The following is a 19,852-nucleotide window of genomic DNA, read 5'->3' as shown; positions in this document are numbered from 1 at the left end:
AATCCAGTGTCTGGGATTTGACAGCACAATATCCAATGTCCTTTTGTCATGTACAGATATCACTTAACGTAAGAATTACATTGTATTTTTTCCTCTTTGTCTCTCCCTATGACACGAAGAGGATAGAAGGGGTAGGGAGTATGGAAATGTGACACAAATTTGTACATCAGCATATATTAAATTCTTGAAGTTTTGTAGTTAATAAGTATGTCTAAAAGTATACCAACACTTTACCAAAACATTTATTCAAAAAATATACATATTTTTGAAAAGCTATGGCTGCCACATATTTCAAAGAGTAAAAAGGCAAATTGCATTGTGTGCAAGGAGGTTGAGTAGCAATTACCATGTGAATCCTAATTTTTGTGAACGAATGACTGAAACTCCCTGCCATAACACTGTGATTAATGTAGGGATTTTAGTTATTACATTTTAATTAGGTTATATATTGTTTTAAATGTGAGGTCAGCATTTTGCTTGTTACTCTTCAATTGGCTGAATTTACACATCCTTCTGATAAGTCATTTTATCATTACACTGCCACTGAACTATTTATATGGACTTTATTTTAGAGATGAATCCAACTTGAGAACACTTCTTTCTCAGAAACAATATTACATATTATAAAGGATGACACCAGGCCTTGTAAGCCGTATCAGAAACATTAATACAATAAAAGATTATGGTTGTGGTACTGGTTTTATGAATGCAATTTCACCCAGAATTATATTCTAAATGGATTTTGTTACAGTAAGATTAATTTGAAAGAAGCAGCTATCTTAAATACAATTTTTACAGCATCTTTTATGTATCTTTTTATTGGGTATATGAATATGAGTTGAATGTGAGTCTGGTTTGAAAATAATACACTGTATAACTTGAATGTGCTGCTGGGGTCAAATTTTAGCTCTTGCTCAAAATCTCAGCAAATAATCTGCTGAGCCTGTAGAAGAAACTGCGTAGCTGTGTGTAGCTTCTGGGCTGCAGCAGTGTCTTATGTCCGTACGTTTCATGTAACGACTTTGCTTATGCTGGCACGCATCTGAAACAATCGTCACCTGGCCACCAATGAAGCCACCATGCACAGGGCTGGTCTCTGTGCAGGATGTGGTGCGTGTTCTGAGTTTAGGTCAGCGATACTGGGAATGCAGGCAGCATGCTGCCAGCACACGCGCTCCAACCATCCCCGAGCCCTGCCGCAGTCTGTGGATGTTGCGGGGCTGTCTGGAGCTGGCCTCCTGGCTACTGCAGAACACTGGCTCACTTAGCATTGCAGAAGCTGCTTGGTCTTAGGACTAAACTTCCCACCAGTGCAGTCTCCCTTCCTTCTTGAAACCGTCTTGGAACTGCCCAATTGCTTGGGCTGAGCTGAAGTTCGTTGTGTGTACGCAACCTCTGAGCATGCAGGGATTTGTTGGTTAGTGATCTCTTTGGTCTCCTCAAGCCTGTCACCCTCTTTTCCCTGCCCAGCTGCTGGCAGCTTGATTGGGGTCACACCCAAAGCTGGTGATCACTGGAGAACTCTGCTGGGTTGTGCACAAGAGGGAGACCTCGAGGGGGTCTCCGTCTGAGAAAGTAACAGGAGCCCATCTGCTCAGGACGCTTAAAATTAAGTTGGATGAAACAGAATGTACTGTTGGGAACAATCCCATGTTAACTGGGCGTGATGCTCGGAGACCGGTGGGGGATTTTTTCAATCTCGAATTTTTGTGACCTATTTTGGAATGTGAGCTCTCCTCAGTCTTTTGTGTATGTGTCTGTGTCCTTTTCATAGGGTTTTTTTTTTTCTTCAGAAAGGTGCAAGTGAGTTTTCTTGAGAATTCCTTTTTAGCAGCAGTTTCCCCTTTGTATGAGGTTTACTTCTCTTCTTAACAGTCACACACGTTTTTCTCACATTTTCCTGTTTTGTTTGGAAAGTTGGATGTTCCCTGAGTTCCTACCTCTACATAGGAAAGACAGAAATTGTATAAGTATACAGTAAATAGAATTTAGAAGGAAATTTTGTTGTGGCTTACATATCCCAGGCAATTTAAGGAACCTTATTTAACATTCATCATTATCTGCCTGCACAGAAAGTACTAGAGTGGAGGAAACAGGGTTCTGGATGCATGAAACTTACTTCTCGACCTTTCATTTTTTTCCAGCCTGTTCAATAAATAAAATTGTAGCTGGCCTATTCTTTAGTTTTAACTCAGGCGTGTGTTCATCTCCCCCCTGTGCATCTGCAAATAGTTATTCCTTACATTCCTTTGTTTGTTTGAGATCTTACTTGTCAATCTGTGTGACTATCCTGCTTCGATGACCTGAGCTACTGCTTCTGCGTGGCTCTCCACTCTGTTCTGGAACTGTCCAAGCTCACTCAAACTAAACATATGTTTAGCTTCATGTTTTGGATTTGAGTTTATTTTAGTTGAAATATTACTCTGTAGGAAATAACTTGTGTGTGCCTACCACAATATTATGTGTCATTTTTATTTGTATGCCCTTTCTTTGGCTTTAACTAAGCCCTGTAGGCTTTGGAATTGAAGGATTAAAAAATAACAATAGTGAATAAAAAGCATAATTTTATTTCCAATGTTGTTAGGTATCTTGTTCTGTGTACCTTATTTATTATTTGCTAGATAGCTTTAGGCATACCGGCAACTCACTGAAGGAATGAACAGAAAATATGAAAACAGTGATTATCCTCTAAAATCCAAATTAAACAGGCTATTATCATTGCTGCTTTTATGTCATTTCTCTGTTTTCTGTAGGTACCATCATATCCCAGACTACTTCTATTTGCAACAGTAGTTAACAGCTGTAATCAGGATTTTAAATGTAATTTAAATGTTTGCCTAGAAACTCGTGTATCCTGTGAGCAAGAAAACCACATACTATGCTATACCACATACTCCTTCCTGCAGGACATCTCCACCCGTAGGACCGCCTGGTCCAGTGTCAGTTCAGGTCAATGACAAGACTCCACTGCCTGCTGGTGGGCTTTGTGTCAAGGGGGGTTAGATGGAAAGGTACACGAGAGATCCACATTCCAGACCAGAGCTGCACTGCATGTGGTCAGAGTGGGGAGAGGTGCTGGGAACCTATTCTGTCTGCTTGGAGATACTGTTTGGAGGAGTTTGGAGGATAGATGGCTGATAGCTTTGGATCAGAAGGACTCGGAAGATGTAACCTCTTGATTTACAACTAATTTTCTGTATGCAAACTGAGTGGAGGCTAAAAACATTGTCTGCTCCTCTAAGTGGTTATGAGATATCACCTAGAGAGATTTTACTTTTTCTTTCCATCTCTGCTATTCTCCTTTTTTCCTTTAGTTGTACTAAGGCACTATGTATTCCTTCAAAGTTTGAAACTTTAAAAAGAAGATTTCTTTAACCTTTTTCCCTGGCTGCCCTTTCCCTTCCCTCTTTTTCAGAGTGATTGGCCCCTCTGTAAGTGGGTTTAGACTGAAATCACAAATTAATTGGAGGGTTCATATTTTGGTTTACTTAAAATGTTTGTTTTCGAGTTTCAGAGTAGCTTATGCAAAGGAAAACCTATATATGCCTGGGTAGTTGGGTACATGTGGATTTGTGTGCCTGGAGTTTGTATCGGTGGAATGAAAAGGGACTCTGTGCAGAATTTACCCAAAATTGGATTAGAATTTTTGATGTATGACTTAGGTGCTGGAAATTAATTTGCTGAGTTAAAAAATTAATTAATCACCTTACAATTTAGTCTCAGAATAATTTCATTGTAGATAAAACCTATGAGTGTTCTCATGTAAGTATATCCAGCCCTATCACTTTCTTAGAAACAAGCACTGTCCATATTGATTTTGTTTAGTATTCACAATGATTCTGCAGCCTTCCTTGTTAGATTCAGCTCTTCCTAAATCTCTCGTAAGTTTTGAAAACGTGAAATGGTAAACATAGATAAAGCTTACACAGGCCTGGAGGAAGCAGCAGGCTTAATTTTGCTCCCAGTGACCTCGGTAACAGCAATGTTTATTGCTTCCTAGACTATTTATTTTTCTGTTGTTGCTATGAAAACACTTTAATTTGTATTGTTATAGCATCTTCTAGGCTAGGAGCTGGAACAATGGAACAAACAACAAAATCTAGTATTTTAAGCTCATTTTGTCTTTTAGATTATGAAGTCTTTCAGACAGGAGCTCTCTTTTCCTATTGTGACTAACCAAAGGTCTCAAATGGTTTTGATCCCTTTGTTCCGTGAAGATTAATAACGTGAAATAAGGTAAATGTAATAATTGTGGACATGTAGTAGCAGTTGACTGAATACTCATCATATTGACATGTTCTCAGTTCTTGTAGTGTTTTATTAAATAGCGTCCTGTTCTTCTGTTACTGCATTATTTACTTAGGATCCGTGGAAGATCCTCTTAATAATAGGCACAGTCAAGAGGCAGAAATCTAATTCATTCCTAGAAGAAGGAACTCAACTATTTTATGGCAAAGATACCACACTTTTTTTTTTAATTAAGCCACAGTCTTGTTGTTTCTGAGTGTTCATTTGTCCTGTGTATCACCAAAGTTCCTTTCATTGTAATGTGCTGTCATCACATGTGCATTGGAATAGCTAGCTGGGGGAAATGTAAGCGAAATCCGTCAGTGAATTTGTTCTGTTACTCCAGTTCAGCTGGGTAGCTGGGAAAAAAAAACTGAGAGGAAATAAATTCAGGCATTGAACACTAGCCCTGGTGTTCCATACTGCAAGATTATAGAGATTGTTCTGGTCAGTGAGAAGGCTAAAAAGTGCTTTGGGATCTCATGTACAAAACCCCACTTTACATCATTCTCTGTGAGATCTAGAGATACAGTGCCTTTATTTTCTCCTTTCCTTTACCATGGCCTTCCAGCATTCTCGTTACATGATTGTGGGAGTTTTGTCTGTCTGTGGCAGGGAGAGGGATGAATTTCAGTGGTTTGATTTTGAAACCTTCTCTTACTCCAACAGTCCCTCACAATTCTAGTCACAGATTCCTCATGCTACATTGCAAAAATACTGAAATATTTCTTGCTGTTTTAATTGTAAATGCACACATACTTGTTATTAAAGCTCCCAGTTACCAGTCCCACAGGCCAGCCGGAGACCGAACGAGAAGGGAGGCTGCTTCAGTGTTCCACCTCTGGCAGCAGCAGAGACGTTGCTGGAGAGGTGTGAGACACTTGAGCTGCTGTTGCCTGTACTCTGCCTGTTCTATGAATAAATAGGTTGTCAATCTGGCACTTTAAACAAGCACTTTCTTCTTTTTGAACCTAGGTCTTTGACATTTTCCATTAAGCATAGTGTAATAGAAAAGATGAGTAGAATTTCTCTACACACCAGGAATAGCAACCTGTCTGCTTAGCATGAAGGGCCCTTTTCTGTGCTGTGACTGAGAGCTTCAGAGCACGGCGGATTACTTCTGAAGGTCAGATGTTGATAGCCCTTCCCTCTGTGCCTGCCCTGCTCTGTGAGTGGATTCATACACTGCTCGGTGTGAGCTGGGGCTGAGGAATGAGAGCAAGCTTTAACAAGGACGCCGTGTGAGGATACGCCTCGTACAGGGTGCGTTTCCAGCAAAGGCCGTGTGTCCAGCTGTGAGCTCTGAGCACCTGCTGAGACTCCAAGGGCTCCTCAGTTGGGTCCTTGGTGACCTTGTCCCCTGTCCAAACCCACCGAGTGCACCAAGGCCATTAGCCATGTGCAAACGCTGCGTGTGCAGGGGATGTTCATTGGTACTAGGCAGTGTGCCCATGCACGTCTAGGAAGATTTAAATGCAGCGCACTGCCTCAATATAAACTTTTGTAGAATAAAATTTGTTCTTAATAGATCATAATGGATCTCTGTTGTCTAGTTGGTCAACAGGCTGTTAGAACAAATTTTGGTCTAACAGCCTATAATGCTGTGTAAATATTTGCTTGAAGAAAGGGCATATATGCACACACACATGTACAGAAACACCCGTAACCATGCAAAATATCTAAATAGTTGTCCGTTACTTAAAGCTGTTTTGAAAGTTAATACATCATTAGTTTAATAGATCTTTTAAGGAAGACATCTTATTCTAGTCTACTACTGGTTTTTTCCCTTCTGATATTTATGTTATTGAAACATGAGGTCTGTCTTTGGAAGGCCACAGTTAAATAAACTCTACAGAGGTAGCATAGTGTTTCCTAGCAACATCATGACTGTACCAGTGATGCTTGCATCTCTCTTTAAGCTAAAAGCAAAGTCATGTCCATTAATCCCCAGCTGCACGTAAAACTTTTCCGAGATTTTGCTAGCTCCCTACTGTTCATGTTTTCATCTTACTCATCTGCTGCAAAGCAAACTGCTTCAGTGATTTAATTCTCTTCAGTGCCTCAGTATAAAGCCAACTGTGTGTGTGTATTCACAATTACTATTTGTTTTTTCATTAATACAAATAATTTGCCTTACAGTACTATGCCTTCCCTCAGACATTATCATTTTGGTCATTCAAACCACCTGACAAATGAAAGAGATAAAATAAATGCCTTGGAAATATATTACCTGTGCTGCAAAGTAAGGGCAACTTTTTATAGCTGAGATATGTGATGCCTGAAAGGGGCGCTGTGTTTTTTTAATACACAGCAGTGTTGAAAGAAAACTTCTAGGATTTGTTTCTATCTGCTAATGGCTTTCTGTGTAAAATGGACTGAGCGGTCTTGGCCCTGTTCACAGAGGTCTGGTGCCTTGCTTCTCAGAGCTTTGGCAGAGATCAAGCTGCTCGGAGTGTGCTAGAAATGATGCAGGTTCAGACACCCTGGTTGGACAGTGCCCAGAAACTTCAGTTGCTGTTATCTATAAAGAACCTTTTCTGTGGCAGCTGAGGTCTCAGAGGTCTCAGTCCAGGACCTTCCACAGGCCCAGCATTTTTTTTTGTTTTTTTTTTTAAATAGTGAAGGAAACTTTTATATCAAAAATTAATGTGGCTGTGGACAACTTAGTCCTGCTAAAACTGAATTAATCACTATGAAAGTATCGGGTAGCAACACAAGGAGGAAAAGTAGAAGCGAATGCTTATGTGTTGTGACACCAGTTGGGTGAGCAGCCGTCCCGTGTGGGAAACTGCTGCAGCAGTGTGAAAAGCAGTGTGGGTCAGAGGAGCTGCTCCCTAACATCACCCAGCAGAGGCAACCGGCAGGAGCAGTAGGAGACACAAACTCAGAGCTGTGGCTCTCTGAGCAGGTCTGTGGAAACACACCGGCTGTCTGAATAGTGATTTCTGGAAGGCTCTTCAGCCTTTCAGCACGAGTATGAACGCTGTGCTAGTCTGACAGTTGCTGCTCTTCCTGGTCACCTGCAGAGGCCCAGGGCACAAAGGTGACATACCGTCATCTGGGGCTTTCTCCAGTGCTGCATGTCCAAAGTGGTGCTGCTCAGACAAAGAGAACCTATTTATTTGATTTGAGAATATTTCCCACTCCTGCCTTGCTTACTCTCAGCTGGTGAAAAGAGTATCCACACTCTAGTAGGGTGCCCATTAGTTGCTTGGTGCTCTTAAAATGTCTGGGGAACGGAATGGAGTACTTAATAAATAGTCACAGCTTGGGGTCACGGTGGTGAATGCCAAGGACTAACCCAGCCAGCCGGTGCGACCCGAGGGGGCTGCAGCATCTCCCTGCGGATCTCGGTGCCGACAGTGACCCATCAGTGCTGGTGGAGGGGGAAACGAGAGCATGAAGCTTTGCGAGCTGTTTTGAGAAGAAATTTTCTGCCCAAGACCAACAGCACTGAGATGAATTACGATGTTCTCTGTTGGTTGTAGAGATGGCAGGATTAGGCTGTATTTCCAGCCTGAATGAGAGGAGGGACCCAGCATCTACTGTCAGTATGGCACACAGCCTTCTCCTGCTGCTCAGACTAGTGAAAAGGTGCTATGAGAGCTCTGCTGCAGGACTCTCAAATCTTTCACCTCCACAAACACACAAGCTTGTGTGGATTAGATTTGGATGGATTTGATTGAATGTGCCAAGGCTTCAAGCACCTTACAGGCTGGAATTTGGTTTTCTTACCCTTTTTCATAATGAATATTCAGTAAGATACAGTAGTGCCTCCTGAGACTCATGCAGCTTCAGGAACAAACAGTCTAGTTATTCTGTTACTGTGGACATTTTGTTAGAATATATAACCATTTAAGCAAATGAATATTTTTGTTCCTAGTTGAGCTCTTGCTGTACAGTAAGTCACACCATATCCATAGTCAATTCAAAACATATCTCTTTTCCTGGTTTATCACTTTTAACGTACCTTTCAGAAAGCATCGAATGTTAGATTATAATATCAGTAAACTTAGTGTTAAATTAAGAAACTTAGTGTTAAACGAAGAAATGTTTTCCTGTGCGGGTGGTGAGGCAGTGGCCCAGGGTGCCCAGGGAAGCTGTGGATGCCCCATCCCTGGAGGGGTTCAAGGCCAGGCTGGATGAGGCTTTGAGCAACCTGGGCTAGTGGGAGGTGTCCCTGCCCATGGCAGGGGGGTTGGAACTCGATGATTTTTCAGGTCCCTTCCAACCCAAACCATTCTGTGATTCTATGATTCTATGAAATACGTAGGTCTTTTAAAGTGACTGTTAAAGAAGGAAAATATTTTCAAAACTATTTATTTAGATCTTGTATTTCAAGGAGCTCTGGAGAATTGCACAATGCACGCTGTAGAGGGCACCCTGAACATTTTCATGCTTGTTGCAGGGGTTCTCCTCCATCAAGGTGCATGCACACACCTACAGTGAGAAAAAGAAAAGGCGGTGATCTTCTGTCAGCAGGCTGGTATTTCTGTCTGCTGCCTTGAACTCAAGATCTGAACCTTTCCAGGGTGCTTAGAACATACTATGGTTGATGGTAGGGCCCCCCTCTGTTGGCTGGAGGTCAATGCCTGTTTCCCTGAGGCACCCCTTTCTCCACCCTCCTCCTGCCCCCGGCACGGGGTCTGGGTGCGTCCTGCTGGCAGGAACGGGCCTTTTTGTCTGCACAGTAACGTTGTCAGAGGTGTGAGCGGCGGTGCGAAGGAGCGTGTCATGTCCTTACCTTCTCCGTTTCTCCTGCAGACGGCTGCCCCGACCTGTGCAGCGGCAACGGGAGGTGCGCGCTGGGTCCCAACAGCTGGCAGTGCGTCTGCCAGCCCGGCTGGAGGGGACCGGGGTGCAACGTCCCCATGGAGACCGCCTGCGCCGACAGCAAGGACAACGAGGGAGGTGAGCAAAAGCCTTTCAGTTCCCAGTCCCTAAAGAACAGAGGGTTAGACGTGCTTTCTTCGCCAGTCATTTTCCTGCAGAAAGACTTGGGCTGCTTTCTTCCTTGAGAGTCCTTCACTTTTCTTTGGCCATTAATTAATCCAAAGAGTACATCTGTTGTTTGATGTTTTACTCATGGTGTTTCCTAAAACTGCAAAGAAACATTTGGCTTATTTGAATGGCTGCTCTTAGGATAAAATTGTCATTACGATGAGTGGTTTAATTTTATATAAGATTTCAGGGTGTAGAAATTGTTCATAAGTCCCAAACCAAGGTTGTGGTTTGTTGTGATTACATGGTATTAACAATATCTTAATACCATCTGCTAGTTTTAATCTGTAAATCCGCTGTTAGTCCCTTGGTTTAACATCTGGTCAGTGCTTACAGAAATATTTTAAGAGCGCTAGAGCTGTTTCAGTTACAGAAAACTGGAACTTGATTTACAGTTGTTAATGAATTTTGAAGAGCAGAATCTAACTGTCGAATTACATGAGCTGGCAATTAACTGTACAACAAAACCCACTAACCTTGTGTTTATATGCAGTGTAAAAAAGCTAAAAAGTGAACTGCTTAGGTTTGCAATTTTTACAGGCTTTGAAGATTATAGATGAAAATTTTAAAATGAGTGTATCATCAGGTTTTCCTCAAAACAAGGAATGAGTTTGGAAAACATTATTAGAAATAGTGGAATAAGATTTTTACCTATCCAAGACAGTGTTCTGCGCTTGTAAAACAGGCAAACATGAAAAAATGACCAGTGAGACCATTCAGCTGTTGATCCCAATTTAAAATTGCAGAATTCTAGAACTTAGTTCATGGAAGCCAAATAGTATGTCTTCATCGAAGTCAAAGAATGCATGGAATAAATATGACATGCAACAGACATACAATATTAATCAGCATTGCCATGCAAGGTACATGGTTTCTGGTTTGCCTTAGCTGCACCTGAAAGAAAACTGGTTTGTCTAGCTGAGGGCTAGAAAGGCTAAAGGGAGAAGTCTTCAGATGTTCTCAATGCTTGCAGGTTGAAGTCAGTTTTTCCAGGGGCTAGAGAGGTTACTGCTTACTGCTGCTTGTGGCAGGGTAGATAGTTTGAAAATATGTGCCTGTTCCAAGGTCCAACCAACTTGAAAAGTCTGACCAACACATTTTCACATGGGAATTTTATGATAAAGGCAGAAGTGAATCTTTCGTCTTCTGACCCTTATAGCTCAGGACTCCAGTGATCATTACTGCTCTCTAATAGTCTCATCCTTATTACACTTCTGTGGAGTTTAATGAAGCTTAGGTGAGGTTCAACATGGGTTCAGCTCGCTGTTTCTCCACATGTAGACCTGAAAGACCCAAACAGACAAACCCTTTGGTTCAGCCCCGCCATGGTCTGGACACGGCGCAGGCTAAGCATTGCCGCAGGCTGGGTGGCACGGCAGCACTCTTCTCTCTCTCCTGCCTTGGTGATTTTTGCTGTTTCAGGTTGCTTGGTTATATTCTGAGTTTCATATTTCTTTGAGATGGCATGGGGCCCTTTCCCACATGCACTGTAAGGAGAGAGTCATTGTCATTCCCATCAGTTTGTCAAATTGTCAGTCACAAGATCTACCACAAAACTCAAAACTGAACATAACATTAACTACTTAGTATCTTTGCCCTGAGCTGTACTATTCTGTGTCTGCTTCATGACACATCTGGCCAGGAACATGTCCTGCCACCTGTGTGTTCGTTAATGCTAATGCAGGGGAAACCACAGGAGCGTGCAGGGATGGAGAGGAAGGAAGGGACCTGTGCTCTGTCCTTCAGCTGCACCTTTGTGTAATTGTGGCTGTGTATATAAAGGAACAGATAAAATTGTCTCATTAGACCAAGCTGGAAACTGTACTATGGGAATCGATGTTAAAGATTCAGCTGGTTGCCAGAACCCCAAGTTTCACATAAAGCGCATTTGCTGCTCCATTACCGACATTGCTCTGTTAACATAAGCAAGTAGTTCTGGAGGAGTACTGAAGACACAAGCTGTTATTTTAGAAGGCAGTGCATGGCTAAAAATACAATTTTTTTGCCTAAATGAGGTCCTTATCTGGACAGCTGAACCCCCTTCCTTCCTGTCCTTCTATTCATGTTGTTAAAATAGAGTTGCTTCAATGTACCACTGAAATGGAACTATCACTTTCTGTCGTCCATTCTTCCCCATGCGGCAACAAATTTAACATATTTTGGAGCTCTTTCACCATTCAGCCATTCTTATTGCAGTTGTATCTCACAATCAGATTCAAAGGCCTTGGGCCAAGTCTTCATTTCATGGATGTCAAGAAGAGCATTGCCACTGACTCCGAAGGGATTCCCATTTGTCCTGTTTTGTCTTATTATCTGCCACAACGCGAACTCCATTCCATAGTTCAAAAAGAGAAAAATGAAAGATTATACTTCATATTTTCTTTCCATTTTAGATTAATGCCCTTTAGTTGGTTTATTCCTAGAAGAGGCAGATGTGTCCCTGTCTCGTTGAGGCTTACAAATCTTCATTTTAAATGAGATGTCACTGTGTATTACTCACATAAATAAACAGGATGCCAGAGCAGAGAGAGGAGAGGGTGTCCAAAGCTGTTTTCTGCTCTCAGGGCTGCTCAAGTAGAGCTGTGAACAATCTGAGGTAGCACTGGGAAATTCACCTCTCTTTGTCCTTACCATCACATGTCAAATCTGGGCTTAACCCGGTCTCCATTATGAACCTGTTTAGGGTCACTATGGCGCATAGACTGCTTAGCTGAAAAAACTTGAGAGACTCTTATTTATCTGTAAGGAGGAAGCCTAGCTGAAAAGGAAGGGGTTCCTGGCACTGACTCACTTTTAAGATCTTTTTAAGTTGGAAAATGCTACTGTTTTCCAAAACATGTTTCAATTACATAATTTGCTCACTGTGGCCACTTCTAAATCTAATCCCTTTCCTTAATCAGTCCCTCAGTAGTCTAACAGTTATTAAGCATCTTTTGGAGGGATTAGAAATAGCTTTATTTTAAGACCTGTAATTGTGATTACAGTGTATAATCCCCCCAATAGACATGTATAGCCCATTTAATTCATCGTGGATTTATTTTGGGAAATTAAGGGATTAGAAATTATATTTTGAGGAATGGGAGAAGGTATGTTACTTTTTAAGTTCATATTTCTTTTGACATATTGCGTAAGGAGATCACTACAGTGGCTATTTATGCCCATCCTTTTACAGTAACTATTTTATAATAATTTTCTTGTTCCTAAATTGAAAATTGTTTGTAGTATCTCAGAACAGTCTTGATAAATTGTGTATGTGTGACTAGATTTCACCTTAGACCTTACAGTGCCTCCAAGTAAAATGGACAATGTAATGCATAGCAAAAGTCAGATTTCTCTTCTAAAGACTGGTTTCACTAGATGCTGGATGCAGTTGGTACCAGGATCTCATGTTTCAGGGGCCTTTGCCCTGAACTTGATGGGATAATTTGAGAGAGAGATTTAAACAAGAGCTCTGGCCTCTGCAGAAGCAGCCCAGGCAGGAGCCCGCGTTGCCCTCTGGAATTGCTCTTTCTGGGCTTTGCTTTTCCTTCTTTCTCTCTTCTCCCTCCTTTTGCATCTGTTCAAAATTACTCATATTTATAATTTTTGTTGACAAGACAGTTAAATTACATAATCTCAGCAAAAGAAAAACAGAAAATAACCAAAATTGTGCTGAATCAGTTTGTTTCAGCTTTGATCAGGGTGCAGAGGACAGGTGCAGGCAGGTTAGGAAGAAAAAAGCTTGATGCAGTCACTGCTTACAGCGCTTCACAGATCCCATTTCTCCTCAAAATGTGCAACCTCAAAAGCAACCAGCAGCAGTACAGAATACTGAGTTAAAGAGAATGAGGAATCCCTTGTTTGTTATGCAAAGAGGGACATTCTTTTTAAAATACATTTTAATTTCTTTCCACTTGGCTTTCCAAAGCGAGTTGTGCATATCTCAGAAGGCAAATTTTGCCCTTCTGTTTGTTACTGTATAGCTGTAACCCCACCAAGAAGTACAGTTGGCAGTAATTCTGTTTGGCACAATACATTAAAGATAATGAATGAGAGAGAGCCAGCTATCTGCTCCAGTACGAATTCGTTTCAATTCACAAGAAAAATACATTTCTAGAGAAGTTCACTGTCAGGACAGTGCACTTGACTGATTGAAAGGCTGTTTATTTGAGTTGTCTTAGAAAACTCATCTCTGAAATTAGACAGAAAGAAAATAGAAAGAAAAGAGAAGTGTCTTTCTGCAATAAACATTTAGAAAAAAATTGCTTTTAGAAAATTACAAATCCTGTGACTTGACACTGCATCAGGCTTGTGACATTTAAGATAATACAAGTATTTCACAGCACAAAAAGCAAATCATGTAATTTAGCTTGCCTCAACAAGCATTGCCTCAGCAGGGGTCTCTAATTCAGCACAGACAAAAGATTTTATGGAGTTCCCAATATAAATACCCAGAATACTCTTGGAGCAGAAAATACTTCCCAGAGCCTGTACAATAGTCAGTTTTAGAACGTGAAATGTAACGAGTAGTTGAAATCTGTTGTGGATGGGGGCCAGAGTGAGTCATGTAGGCTCAAGTATAAAATCTTTATCAAAACTAGACATTATGTGAGTTTGACGAGCTAATGAGTGTGCTTGTGTGTGATTTTGTTAAAACTTCATGTCAGCCTCTAATCGTCTTTACACACATTAGCCAGCTTATCCTGACACCGTCCCTTGCGGGATACGTTACTACAATAACCTGCTCTTATAACCCACAGAGAAGTGAAAGCAAGAAATTCGGTAACTGGAAATCCCGTGGTTTAAAAAGCCACCAGTTGCTGCCTAGGTATCGGTGTGCACACTGGAACTAAAGGAACATTTTTAAAAATATTATTTTCATCTGGGAGCCCTCATGGTCATCTCCGCTCTAAGCGATTGTGTGGTTTGAAGTTGGAGCATCAGTAACCCGCCAGCATGCAGAGGTTCTGCAGGACCACCACATGCGTGGTGCGCAGCTGGATCTACACCTGTGGTCGTTTCTTCCAGCTGGAGCTCTTGGCTGAGGAGGGTTTTCCTGAATGCAGGAGCCCTGGACAGCACAGGGATCCTGAGCGGGCTGTTGCTCTCCCAGTGTCACATTCCAGGGTACTTGGAAACCTCGTTAGTGAGCTCGCCGGGCATTCAGAGGCATGCTCAGCTTAAACAGAAGCCAGGTTTGTTCTGCTTTACCGCAATTTGGGATTTACAGTCCAGCTTTTCTTGAAAGACAGCTGTCATTTAGGTCTGTGGTTCTGAAGATACTGTTGTGCTCACAGTTGGTTATCGAAGCCAGTGGGACAGTGGCTATCCGGATGGTTTACAGAGGGGCGTTCCAGTTTGGCTAATTGAGGAATGGGGCTGAACAGGATTAGGAGCATTTCCTTTCTTGTTACCACCCAGAACTTCAGAGGAGTTATTTTGAGTGATGTTTGCCAATACAGCTAACAGTAATTAGATCAAGCTACAAAAGTGAATATTTGGGTTAAATATTAGCTAAAATTTCCTGGTAATAAGATGTGCTGGGCGGTGGAGTAGCCTGCCTGGAAACAGTTCCACATGCAGTTTTAGAGCTCAATTAAAATATTTCTGTGTTGGCAGAGAGAAGGCCTTCTCTTTTGATAATCCGATAGAGCATCTCTAATTCTTTCACCTTGGGTGTATTAATACTACACATAATTAAAATCGGATCATGATAAATTAACTAATTTGCCCTTAGAGTGATCAAAGGCCCTTTTGCCCTGAGGGCTTATAGTAGCTGCTGTTCCCCCCTCTCCTCGCCTCCATTTTAATCATCAGGCTGAACTGTTTATTGGAAGAAGAAATATTTCCGGGAATTACGCTCTGAAAGTCACCAGCTCCTGAAGCTCGTGAAGTGTAAGGATGCCCTCTGCTGAGCATGTGCTCGGAAGTTTTGTTTTGGAAACAAAATAGTCCGTTGGTGGGTACAGAAAGCATTTGCTCAAGCAGCTGGATGTCAGGTCAAAGTTGACTCATTGTAAAGTGCGTCATGAATTGAACCTGAAGCATGACCTGCAATTATTTGGAAAAGAGTGGAAATTAAAGATTATTTACTCATGGGAGTTAAAAAAAAAAAAAAAAAAAAAAGCTAAAGAGTCAACTTCCCAAAGGAAGGTGTAGCACAATTCTGGAATCCAGTCACCTGAACATGATGAGAAATGTATTCAGTGGTGAAGGAAAACTGATGATGAGAGGTTCTAAATACTTTAGGAGTAAAATATACCACTATTTCTACTGAGTGCTTTTTAGGCCTTGCAATGATGTTCAAGGGGAACATAATAATAAAGCCATCTTAAAATAAGGCGTGCACAATAGATTATTTTACTTACATGACATAATTTTAAATTTTATTTTTGCTGTATGGTTACATTTGCCAAAATGCTTGTGGAACAGTTCACAGAAAGTCAAGAAATGTGTGTATCTGTTATCAGAAGTGAAGTCTTCAAGAGGGATACCACATCACTTGGTTCGTTTCTGAAAAGATTTGGGAATTCAGAAGAACCATGGGCAGCAATGGAGAGCTAATCCTCTACTGCCAGTTTAAATCAGATCAAAATTTGCCCTTCTTTTCTTCTCAGTTAAGACCAAGGCAGGATTCTTTTGGTCTCAAATTGTTGGAGGATGTTCATCACCATCTTAATTCCCTCTGCAGTCTCTTCCCTTTAGCATCCAGAGTTTCAGAGAGCTGCTAGCTGGCCTCTTTAAACCCAGATGGGTGTGCTATGAAAAGCAGCGATATTGCGGTGAAGCTAATGGTGAGGTTTTTGTCATTGAATTAACCACATAAATAATTCAGTGTGCCTGAGGAAATCTGGAAGACAACAAGCTCTGAAATATATATTAAAAAACAAAGTACCGAATTCTAATAAAAATTCATACTTATGGCAGAGTTTTCTCATACAGAATGTATGTTTTTTCTAGCCCTTGTTTTAATCAACTGAGTCTAATGTAACTAAATGATTCTGTAACAATTTACTTCATATGGAATGGTACAATATGGCTGGAGAAAGGGGCTGGTAGGAACCTCCCGAAGTGTAAGGTCCTGCACCTAGGGAGGAATAACCCCAGGCACCAATGAATGCTGGTGCTGTGGTTTGAACCCCTGGCTAGCAGCAACCACCAGGCAGCTGCTCGCTCGCCCTCCCCCCTCCCAGGGATGGGGAAGAGAATTAAAGTGGTGAAGGGAAAAGAGACTTGTGGGTTGAGATAAGAACAATTTAATAACTACACTACAATAATATTGAGAATGATAATGATAGTAATAATATATACAAATATACAAATGAGTGATACACGGTGCAACTGCTCACCACCTGATGACCAAGGCTCAGTCTGTTCCTAGCTAATGATCCCAGAGCAGATCCCAGAGTGCTCCGAAACTGCAATCCTGGAACAGAGATAAGAGCCTGAGCATCTGAGAGACCGAGAGCTGAGCGAGAGAGTGAGGTGACCCAGAGAGAGTGCACTTCTGGACAGAGCCTCATCTATATACCGGCCATGCCGTGCATGATATGGAATAGACCATTGGCCAGTTTGGGTCTCAGTTGTAAACCAGGGATCGAATCCTGGGCCACTAACTGGACCTGTGCTCCCTCCCAGCTTCTCCTGCCCCTGCAGACACGGGCACAGCAGAGAAGCTGGAAAGTCCTTGACTGTCCTGGCAGCAGCTCTGCCCATCAGTGTGTGATCAGCTTCTCCTCAGCACAAACCCAAACACAGCCTCACACTGGCTGCTGGGAAGAGAGTTCACTCTGTCCCAGCTGAATGAAACCAGGATAGCTGGGAAACACTTTTTTGTCATCAAGGTGACTGAGCACTGGAGCAGGTTGCCCAGGGAGGCTGTGGAGTCTCCATCCTTGGTGATATTCAAAAGCTGTCTGGGCATAGTCCCGGGCAGTCAGCCTTTGTCATCTTTGCTTGAGCAGGGGGGTTGGACTGGGTGACCTCCAGAGGTCCCTGTCCGCCTCAGCCATTCTGTGGTAATGCATCCGATAGTGAGTTAGGCAAACATGAACTAGAAACAAATACATTCTGACAGCAATCAATACTTTTTCATACATAGAGTCAGAGATTTCAGAGCAGCAAGGTAAAGAACAGCAGCAATGCAGCTATGAATGCAAGCAGTGTAGTGGTGTGTAAGCCCTTGACAGCAAACAGCAGTGCCCAGGTGGTGGCTGCGTGTGCTGAACGGGTCTGTACCTCCCTTCTGCTGTTGCAACAAGCTGGATGAACTAGATGGCATAAAGTAAAAATGTCCTGACTCACGAACCCTGCTATCTGGGAATAAATTAGTATGAGGGAATATAGCTATATATTGTAAGTAGTAATGTACCCAACAAGTCGTGTGTGTGTATGTTACAGCATATGCCTGTCTTTTCTAAGTATTCTTGCAAGCATCTGAACATGTGCAAGCCTGAGTTCACATAACTGCATAAAACCCTTCCTACATGAAGGGAATCATACGCAGGTTTCTCCCTGGTATGGAATGGAGATGTTTCTAGCCTCCCAGGTCCTGAACTGGCAATTCAGAGCAGTTTGATTGCCTGCGTGATTGTTTGTGAGATAACGGTGCGATTGGCGGTGACAGGGTAATTTACTGAAGATTGTAATGTCAGGCTGTATCCAAGGGGGCTTGAGAGCACAGAGATGTGATTCGCATGACTGACAGGATGCTGAGAGATTGATATGCCAATTGAAGTTCATGGTGTCATCAGAAGCGTTCGGTCACAGCATCCCATAATCTGCTGCCTGATGAGGTCGTTACAGGCATGACATACCTCTGATAACAGGTATAGAAAAATGTGATGCAGCTCGGACAGGTAAATGTAAATTTGTCAAAGGGAGTAATTGATATCCTGTGTTTTGCTCTGTTATTTCTAACGTTGATAGGATTCTCTTGGCTGGTGGTCATCTGAATAAAAGAGCTGAGCAACTGAACAGTGGGCAGCTTTGGGTTCATGGTTGTAGAGGTGTCACAAACAGAAGATGCAGGATGCTGAGAAAAACTCAGAGCTTAATAGGAAAAGTGTCTTGACTTATAATCTGAAGCTAATGGTGTCCTTACAGTGGTTGTATAAAGTGGGTGGAAAATGGATTGTAGTAAAAAAGAAAGTTCCTACCCCGCCACGTGTGAAAGGGTTTGAAGATGAATGGAGCTCTTAATGTGAATAGGCGACTGACCTTAAAGCAGCGTATAGCTCTTGCAGGAAGGTAGTTTGTCTAACTTAAATTTCCTTAGGGGGCTGGATGAAACATCGTCACCATACCTTGGCAATTTTGTGTTTAAATCAGAAACAGTCATTTCAGGCAAACACAATCCATTGGAAATAAAAGGCTAATTGTATAATAAGAAAGCTTTTAATAGGTTTGGCTTTTTTTTTCTTTTGTTGTTGTTTTTCCAGTTGTCACTGGGTAGGGTAATGCTGGTCTGTTGTGCGTTTGAAAATCTTGAAAATGTCTGAGTGATGATCTTACTCCAAGGTACTTTAGTCAGCTGACCTACTGGAATGTTCTGTCTGGTGTATGATATTCAGTATGTGCCCAGGCTATATCTGTATTCAAAAATCAGATCAATGTGCCTTTGGCAGTCTCTGAAAATGTATAGACCTAAGTATACTGCAGATTGAATGCGTGGTTCTTGACAGAGTGGATGAACAAATGTTTCTAAATTGTTTGAGATTATAATATTTTAAAGTAAATGGTTATTAATTTCTAAATTACAGCAGAACTCCACTGAGAGACCATATTTCAGTTAAATTATGATACCAAAGGAAAGGATGATGCTAGAAGTTGTTGCTGTATATGCTAAAAATAGCCAGTTGTGATTTGCTTAAGTATATGGACTGGTCTCCCTATTGACGATTCCATTTTGATTTCTGATGTTTAAATTCTAATTTTTTCAAAACATACTTCCTAAGAAATATTCTTGATGGACAACCTAATATGTAATATGATGATAGAACCCACCAGCTTGTCTCTGTTCCTTCTTTATCCAAGCATGCAAACAAGTTCTGATTCAGATATGTACGGGAGGTGGGAGTTCCAGCAGCACTTCCCTGTTAATTGCCAAAATGGGTACAACGTCATTTTTATTTTACTTAGGTAATGGTAACTTACTCTGTCACCCCCATCTCCTTCTCTCATCTCCCCAAACGGAACAAATGAAATTGAACAGCCTAATTCCCAAGACTCTAACAGCCCAGCAAGGAAATCTAAAAACTTGGTAATACAAACAGCTGGAAAGATGTAAAAGACTTGCAAAAGAAACAAAGAACCAAAACAGAACAGCCTGTACTCCTTCTGCTATTCCTTCTTCCTAATTTCAACCCTTAACAGATTTCTTTGGGATTGATTCTCATCTAACTCTGGTTTAAATTAATTGTAGCAATAACCACATTTAACCAGTGTCCTTGAGAACCTCTCCTCCTCATTGCATTGGTGGTTCAGTGCCAGTTTTACGGCACAGAGAAGTTAGGAAGAGTAAGCATTAACATTTTTTTCCCAGTGCCTTAAGATGTCCGTTGTATATTATTGCTTGATAGCAGTG

General features: G+C 41.7%; 1 protein-coding gene across 1 annotated transcript in view; it reads left to right on the top strand.

The window, feature by feature from the left end:
• Positions 1-9,051: 9,051 nt before the first annotated feature.
• Positions 9,052-19,852, top strand: part of TENM2 (teneurin transmembrane protein 2) — a gene marked incomplete at its 5' end in the record, with an annotated part of 51,102 nt that continues 40,301 nt past the window's right edge. Inside the window, one exon of the mRNA XM_010081089.1 lies at positions 9,052-9,198. Within this exon, the coding sequence (XP_010079391.1) occupies positions 9,052-9,198 (147 nt within the window). The remainder of the gene's footprint in view (positions 9,199-19,852) is intronic.

This window comes from Pterocles gutturalis, unplaced genomic scaffold (assembly GCF_000699245.1).
Source record: "Pterocles gutturalis isolate BGI_N339 unplaced genomic scaffold, ASM69924v1 scaffold5734, whole genome shotgun sequence".
Taxonomy (NCBI): domain Eukaryota; kingdom Metazoa; phylum Chordata; class Aves; order Pterocliformes; family Pteroclidae; genus Pterocles; species Pterocles gutturalis.
This window is presented reverse-complemented; position numbering and strand designations above follow the sequence as displayed.